The sequence below is a fragment of the Nothobranchius furzeri genome, chromosome 2, assembly GCF_043380555.1.
Source record: "Nothobranchius furzeri strain GRZ-AD chromosome 2, NfurGRZ-RIMD1, whole genome shotgun sequence".
Taxonomy (NCBI): Eukaryota; Metazoa; Chordata; class Actinopteri; order Cyprinodontiformes; family Nothobranchiidae; genus Nothobranchius; species Nothobranchius furzeri.
Window position 1 is genome coordinate 44,885,493 of NC_091742.1, and position 8,370 is coordinate 44,893,862.

An 8,370-nucleotide genomic window follows, 5' to 3' on the forward strand; every position below is an offset into this window, starting at 1 on the left:
AGAAGGACTAACTTAGCCAAGGGAACCTGGACTGGCCACTTACCATCTGGGTTCTCTATTTGAAACATCACAGTGTCGAGCTCTTCGCTACGCTGTTCTTCAGTGAGGCCCCTAACGGGGTAGTCGGATTCCTGGGTGATTCCAACCAGTTTGGACAGCATTTGTCCAGAGAATAGGCTAGGTTCATAGTTGTGGGCCGCAGCGCCACCTGGTTGCTGGGGTATGATCAGTTCACTACTCTGACCCTCCATTTTCAACAACTGAACCAAACTAGCCTAGCAGAGCTCTGCAGTAGCTCAAAAGCTGCACCTTTTGGCAGCACCTGCTATCTTGTAGCAGAAACACTAAATTAACCTCTTGGTGCACACAGGTTTTAGTGTTTAAAATGCACGGCCAATGCAGTGACTAACTCATAAAATACTATTTCCTTCAGTATTTTAGCAAAAGCTGTACTGGTGCGTTGCCTTAGCAACGTCTTACAACACTTGCAGTGTTAAAGTGCTATTTATTCCTTCAGAATATTAGCAAACTTTGATTGAAGGTTTTGGTTAGTTTTCATTAGCCACTGTGAGTTAAAGTTGCCAAAATAACTGTTGATCTAATCTAAAAGGGTTAGACAGAATAACTGCACTACACACTATCACTTTAAACAAGCACTGAGTTATTGGTGAGAGCTTTGATGCAGCTTCTTTATCCAAAGACAAAATGGTAACTTTCTGTCCTGACCGGGCCGGTAAGGAAAGGGAGCCAAACACTGCTCCGTGAAATCAGCACCGATTTGTTGCCAACAGCTGGTTCAAGTCTGACCAACTGGTTATTTTAATCCTAGCTCTATCAGAAACCAAAAGATTTGTTTGTGTTGTATAAAACAATCTCCGGTGTATCATAGCCTCACACGGGTTGCACCATTTATGTTGTGATTATTATTCAACGAATAATTTGTAAGCTTTACTTACTTTTTTGGATTCATCAATAAATTCGTAAATATGGAAATATTTACCAATTTATTATGTAATTAGGATATCCGCTGGATATCCTCGGGGCACCATCCCCTTTTAACAGGGGAAAAATGAATCCACAACCTCTTTCAATCTGTCTTAAGTTCGTAAAATCCTTAACGAGCTGCAGTTGTAATTCTATATAAACACAAACAAATTCACTTGAGACAAAACTTAATTGGCAATAACATTTATTAACTAATATATTCACTTCAGCTCCTCCCAAAGTGTTTAGCCAATCAACATCAACCAACTTATTTTATCAAACGAATAACAAGTAATTAAACAATGGAATGATGATGTGAAATAATAATCTGATCCGGTAGGTGGTTCAGATGACGTAAGCAAGTAGTGATAGGTTGGTTACCAAGATGGAGGGAGTTTTGGAAAACAAAATGGCGGGTCCTTGTTTGGCTGAACAAGGAACTGCGTGGTGTCTTTCTAAACCCTGAAAACCAGTGTGTGTGTGTGTGTGTGTGTGTGTGAGTTTGTGTGTGTGTGTGTGTGTGTGTGTGTGTGTGTGTGTGTGTGTGTGTGTGTGTGTGTGTGTGTGTGAGTTTGTGTGTGTGTGTGTGTGTGTGTGTGTGTGTGTGTGTGTGTGTGTGTGTGTGTGTGTGTGTGTGTGTGTGTGTGTGTGTGTGTGTGTGTGTGTGTGTGTGTAAGTTTTCACAGTAACGTCAACCAGTGAGTGTAAGCAAACTTTCACAGTAAAGCCTGATTTATGCTTCTCCGTCTGCGTCAGTGCGGAGACACGCAACGCCATTATCCGTCCTTGCGTAGGGCTCTGGCAGGCACGCAAGTACGTACGGAGTCGAGCCCACTTTTTTAAACATCCGTCGAACGAGACGGATTACGCAAGCTTGTGACTGGTCAGGACGCCGTTGTTGTTTACAACGCCGCCATTGCAATGAGAGCCGAGGATAACTAGCGGCAGACACGGAGAAGCTTGAAGAATACCTCACGAAAAAACTCTAAAAATATGAACGTTTAATTCTCCCGTGACTGGAGGAGTGAAAAGATGCGCAGCAAGCGTTTTATTTGTGGACGGAAATGACAGGAAACATGGGTTTAGAGGTGGGGAGCGCATGAAGAGGTGGGAGAATGAGAGACAAATATGTCCGTGTTAAAAGTCTCTTATATACAAAAAAACCACAATATAAACACATTATCTTGGACCCGGTACATGACAGGATACCACAGAACAGCGCAAATCCCTCTGTTGTCCTGCCAAGGAATGGCTTTGCAACACTCTCCAGGAGACGGAGAAGTATGAAAGCAAAACGCTTCCGTCAATCCGTGCGTGTCTGTCCCTTGCGGAGCTGACGGAGAAGCATAAACCAGGCTTTACTCAATCAAAAACACTTCAAAACCTTAAACTGCTTCACAAAGATCAATAAACAAAACAAAAGATCAATCAAGGGCAAATGAAAATATCTAATACTTTGTCAGCCTGGCCACAGCATAAAACTTAGATATTAAACAATGACAAAAAAAAACTGGCTTACTTTTAAGATGGTCCGATTGTGTGTTTTGGTACGGAAGAGAAACCGTCTTTACTTTGAAGCGATCACGCGGTCGATCGCTTGTTCGGACTATAAGAGAGAGAACGGGGGAGAAAGAGAAAGAGAAAAAAAAACTATTGTCTAATCCAGGGGTCACCAACCTTTTTGAAACCGAGAGCAACTTAAAGGGTACGGAGTAATACGAAGGGCTACCTGTACATGACACACTTCTGAAAACTTAGTTTATTTTTATTTTTAATTCAATGTTGATATGTCTGACAACATTTAATTTGCTTCTCAAATAATAATAATGATTTAAGGCAGGAAACAGATAAATCTCAACATGTAACACTTTTTTTTTATCTCAGTGCATTTCAGTTGTCTCTCATATTCAAATAATCACCTCTGCAACATTTCTTGGAAAAACATATCCCATTTCTACTAACTACTTCTGAAACAATCTTAATCAGACTAGGTAAGATGTCAGTTATGTAACCTTTCAGTCCTGCAAAACGCAACTTTTTACCACTAAATCTTTAGCATTTTTAACTAAATCTGTACATAACAGCTTGAATATGTTGGAACTTTGCCATACAGCTGTTTAGCTGAAATCATCTGGCATATTTCTTTTTCTATTAGTGGGAAACCTGGCATTGCATGCTGTTCACCAGTTTGCTGTAATCTGGGTTGTAACTTGATACTGCAACTCTGAGTCGTGTAGGTGAGCATCAGTAAGGCGTGTTCTGTGTTTGCTCTTTATGAAGTTCATGTCAGAAAAGGCTGATTCACAGAGATAAGTTGAACCAAACATGCAGGCAACCTTCACAGCTGCTGTGCACACACCTTTGTACTTCTCTGTATCCACAAGACACCAAAAGTTTGGTTCACTTTGATGGGCTTTGAGATGGAGGTCATTTTGCAGTGTTATCATTTCTATCTCCACCTCCCCAGCATTCAAGCTGAATGTTGCACTTAGCTGCTCAGCAATGCATGCAATGTCTACTTGCACAAAAGGATTGGAAATGAATGACACACATGGCTCAAGTTGATCAAAGTCACGAAACCTGTTCTCAAACTCTTGTCCAAGTCTGTTAATGACTTCAGAGTATTTGTCCACAACTTTGTCAAAAGTCTCAGATGCAGAAGCATGGTCATTCAGCACTGACTGCACAGAAGGAACGTGCAGCACCCTTTTTTCTGTAAATGCAGAGAAAATGTTCATCTTGGCTTTGAATGCATTTACAGCACGTATCATGCCAGCAACAGTTTTACCTTTGCCTTGCAGCTCACAGTTCAAATGGTTAAGTTTCCCAGTGATGTCCGTTAAACATGCAAGGTCAAGTATCCATTCAGTGTCCTCCAGCAACGAGATGTCTTCACCTTTGGATTGCATGAACTTCTTGATTTCACACAAAAGTGAAAAAAAAACGTTGCAAAACCCGTCCCCTGCTGAGCCATCGGATTTCTGTGTGTAGTAACAGGTCACTATATTCCGCTGACGGCTCCTCCAATAGCACTGTGAACATCCTGTGCTGTTTGGCTTTGGAGCGGATGCTATTTATGATCTTCACAACAGGAGTCATCACATGCTCAAATCCGGTCACTTTTGAACATATCGCCTGCTGATGAATGATGCAGTGGTAATGTAGAAATGTTGGGAAGTCTGTGTCACCTTTGCAGTGCGCGATGAAACCTGCGTGCCGGCCGATCATGGCAGGAGCCCCGTCTGTAGTCATGGACACCAGCTTTTCTAGTGGTACTTTGTGTTCCACAAGGAAACTCTTAACTGTGTTGTAGATATCAACTCCCCTTGTAGTTGTCTGGAGGGGCAGTGATGTCAGAAGTTCCTCTTTTGTGGAGAAGTCATCCAAAACCATACGAATAACGACCATCAGCTGTGCTGCACTGCTGCAGTCCACAGACTCGTCACACTGGATGCTAAACCACTTGCATGTTTTCAAATCCTGCTCCAGCTGCTCTGTTAAGTTCTCTGACATAGCCGTCACTCTTCTTACCGTTGTACTTGCACCCAGTTGGACGTTGGAGAGAGTGGAGATGACATCGGTTCCATTCTTCTCATCTTTAAATACAGTCTTTGCGATTATCATCATTGCTTCTTTGAAAAATTCTCCATCTGAAAATGTCTTCTTGTTCTTAATCAAAAAATGTGTGGCTCTAAATGACGCTTCTGTTGTTTTTTGTGACTTTTCCACCGGCTTCTTGAATAAAGACTGCTGTTTGCCCAAAGCTGCCTTTAACTCACGTGCTTTTTCTGTCCGTAGTGCGCTGCTAGGTGGGTAGCTGGCATTGTAGCTTGTATGACAAGTACTGAAGTGTCTCTGCACGTTGTGTCGCTTTGCTGTCGCCACAGTCATACCACAAATGAGACACACACATTTTTCTCTCACAAGCTTAAAAAATAACTCCTCCTGCCAATCACTATGAAAATTATATGTTTTATTTCGTTTTTCAGCCATTTTCGGTTGGTATCATGCTCCTCATTGCAGCAGCACCCGCCGCCCGCTAGCTTAACGCCGAATCCAACTAGTGGGTCAAAGAAAGTTCATGTTTACGTCTTCTTCTTCTACGGTTTTTAATGACAGCTTGCAGCCTGTGTGATTGCACTACTGCCACATTCACGTAAGGTAAAGTACTATTTATATGTCGATGGTAAAATATAAAAACATACAAAATATAAAATATTTTTGTTCTTAAAAATTATTCGTTAATAGTTTCATTTTCAAATAAGCATTGATGCAACTGTGACTCAAAAACAAAAGCAACACAATAAAAAAAAGGATATCAAGTCAAGTTCAGTGGTGACTAGTGCTATTTTTAGAACATAGCCTGCGGGCACCGCGTGGTTACCCCGAGAGCACCTTGGTGCCCGCGGGCACCACGTTGGTGACCCCTGGTCTAATCGAACCCGAAGCGTCCCTCGGAGTTCAAACGGACCAGATAGCAGTTCTTGTTGCTTCCAGCGGTCAGGCCTCGTGCCTGCGTCCGGAGCCGTACAATGGTCTCTCCAACACCAGCTGAAACTGGAACAAAAGAGAAAGTTTCTCTCCGCGCTTCGGGTCTTATAGCTGGGCAATCCAGCAGGCGGGAACAGGAGGTTCCGGGGTTCGGCGTCACTTTGGTGATGTCATCACGTTGCTTCCGGCTGCAGAGGGTCATGGGAAATGAAGTCTCTGTTTGGCGCTGATCTCAATATGCCTTTTTATTTACGCTTCAGGGCATTTTTGCCACAGTCTTTTGGAGAAAAATACTGCATAGTAATTTTCTCATGAGGGCAGACCCTCAACACCACCAAGGGTATTAGACTTCTATAATCTCAGACCCTCCAAACTACTGTCTAAAGTATATAAGACACTGTCCACAATAGACGATAGAATAGCAATCCCTATTGAAAAATGGGAAGTGGATCTATCAGTCAGCTTTGACCAGAACTTCTGGTCCCAAACTTGTTTAAAAACTTTTAAAATGATCCGACACCCCAATTTACAATTAATTCAGTACAGAATTCTACACAGCGTACACTATACAGGTCATCGGATGTTCAAGATGGGGTTTGTGTCATCTGTCACCTGTACACACTGCATAAACAACATTTGTGACAATTACATTCATGCACTGTGGTCCTGTCCACCTGTCCAGGAATTTTGGGGTAGAGTGTGTGAAGACCTGTCAAAGTCTCTGAAATGTCATATCCCAACCACTCCCTCTCTTTGTTTACTGGGAAACCTGGTCGATGTCCCGATTGAAACATCTGTGGTTCACGTGGTTCTGACTGCTACATGCATCGCTAAGAAAACTATCCTCATGAATTGGAAAAATAGAGATACTCTTTGCATCAACCAGTATAGAAATCTTTTGTTGGATCATATTACACTTGATTTAGCCTCTGCTTCCACTTCAAATCAATCTCTTTGGGCTCCTTTGATCAGTTCCATCACATAGCGATGATGGGGGACCTCTGATGTTGTCCTGCGGGGTGATGTGGCTGATGGGGTGGAGGGTCTGAGTTTGGAGTACCCGGACGTTCCCTGGAGGTGGGTTCACTGGGGGGTGTCTGGGGCTGCTCTGGAGGTGCTTGGGTTGCCTCGGGGGGCGGACTGTTGGCTGTTGTGAGTGGGACCCCTTGGGGGTCTTGGCGGTGGCCGTGGGTTGCTGCCTGGCAGCTGCAATGCCCCAGAGTAGGTCTGGGTGGGGGCCTGGAAGCTCAGGGTGTGGGGTTGGCCGGCCCCATGTGGGGACCTGGGCGGGGCCTCAGGGGTCTGGTCCTGACATGTATGCTGCCGGGAAGAAGGCAGGAACATGCGGCAGCGCCTGGCCCAGCCCAAGGTATTCAGGTAAACCTTGGCTCCTCTGCTGTCCATCACTGGGGAGGGGGATGTCCAGGACGGGGAGGACCCAACTTTACCTGGATGTCCTTTGTCTTACATGTTCTGGAAGTTGTGCAAATGCAGGGATGGGAGTAGATATTCTGCTGGGGTGGGGCTGCATTTGTTCCCTCGGACTCCGTGGAGCTCTGCAATGCTGCTGCTTTGGGCCTTGGCAAGATGGGCTGGGGTCTCCATGCCCTGGGTGGCATTTTGGCAACAGAGGTGCCTGTTGGGGCCAGTGGGGGAGCTGGCTCCCTGGAGGGCTTAGGCCAACCAGCCATCCCTCCCCATCCCCGCATATTTCTCTCTTCCTGTTCCCTCACATGGTCACACAAACATGCACATAGGACTTTGGGGGGTGGACAAGTCAGGGGGTGTGGGTATGGACCCCATTTCCGCATTCCTGTGGTCGCAGTCCCCTGGGGTCCCTGCACTCTGGGGCAGCTCCTGGATCTCTGGGATTTGGAGCTCCCTCCAATAGAGAAACCTTACATATACAAGCGCGTGTACGCACACAGGTACTCACATGGTGCTCTCATAAGTATGGACTTGGGCACGTTCAACACATGTCTTAAGGCTGTGGTTTGCACAAAATGCACTGTGATTTATTATCGTGTGATTGTTCAGTCAAACAATGTTGATTTTATATTCCTTCATCAAGTTGACGCAGTGATAGCTTGCTCCTGTTGTATTGTTGTGTGTCCCTTTTCTGCAGGTCTAGACGCAGACCCTGTTCAACATTGATTTTTTTTGTGGAACCCCCCTCCCCACCTTTTGTCTCTTCCTTTCTCTTTCACCTCTGTCGCCATGTCTGGTCGAAATTACAAAGCATTAAAAAACAAGAACAATAAAGTTTTAAGTATCAGGCGTGACATTAAAAGCAGACACTTTGATGCTCCACCTGAGAGTAAATCTGTAAGGCTTGTTACCAGCATTCAGACATCAATTCTGTTTGCTTCGCAGCCAGACAGGACACAGTAAAAAAATAAAAAAATAAAAATAACATTTGGTTATTATTTCTTAAAAGCCAACAGTTTTTAAGACAATATAACCATCTAAGTTTGGGTTAATAGAACTTCTAAAACTATAAGCATTTTCATGCCATAGATGTAACACCACAGAAAATAGAAAATAGTAACCATATTTTTGACCAAAAACAAAATTAGACTCATTTAGATGTAAATTATTTTAATTGCTACTCCTTATCTTATTTATTTATTTATTTATTTATTTACATTTTAGTTCAAAGTAGCAAATATTTGCATGAAGCCATTTAAACAACGGTTTAGTTCTCTGTGGGGGATTTTTTTTCTTTTTACAACATAAAGCAGTGGTCTCATATATATAGCCTGGGTTTCAATGAGGAAATATATAAATGCTGTAACCAGAAGAGGGCAGAGTCGGACTACAAGTGTAACAGCTCCACTGAGAATTAAACCAATGTGATGACATATTTCACAGCTCTACGCCATAAAACAGATGTGA

General features: G+C 43.5%; 1 protein-coding gene across 1 annotated transcript; it reads right to left on the reverse strand.

Moving 5' to 3' along the window:
- Window positions 1–3,164: 3,164 nt before the first annotated feature.
- On the reverse strand, window positions 3,165–4,875 carry LOC139061980 (general transcription factor II-I repeat domain-containing protein 2-like). The gene is made up of 2 exons (XM_070542007.1): window positions 4,018–4,875; window positions 3,165–3,899 (listed from the first exon to the last, which is right to left on the reverse strand). Exons 1-2 carry the CDS (start codon window positions 4,873–4,875, stop codon window positions 3,165–3,167), a joined length of 1,593 nt encoding a protein of 530 aa, XP_070398108.1.
- Between the last annotated feature and the right edge of the window lie 3,495 nt (window positions 4,876–8,370).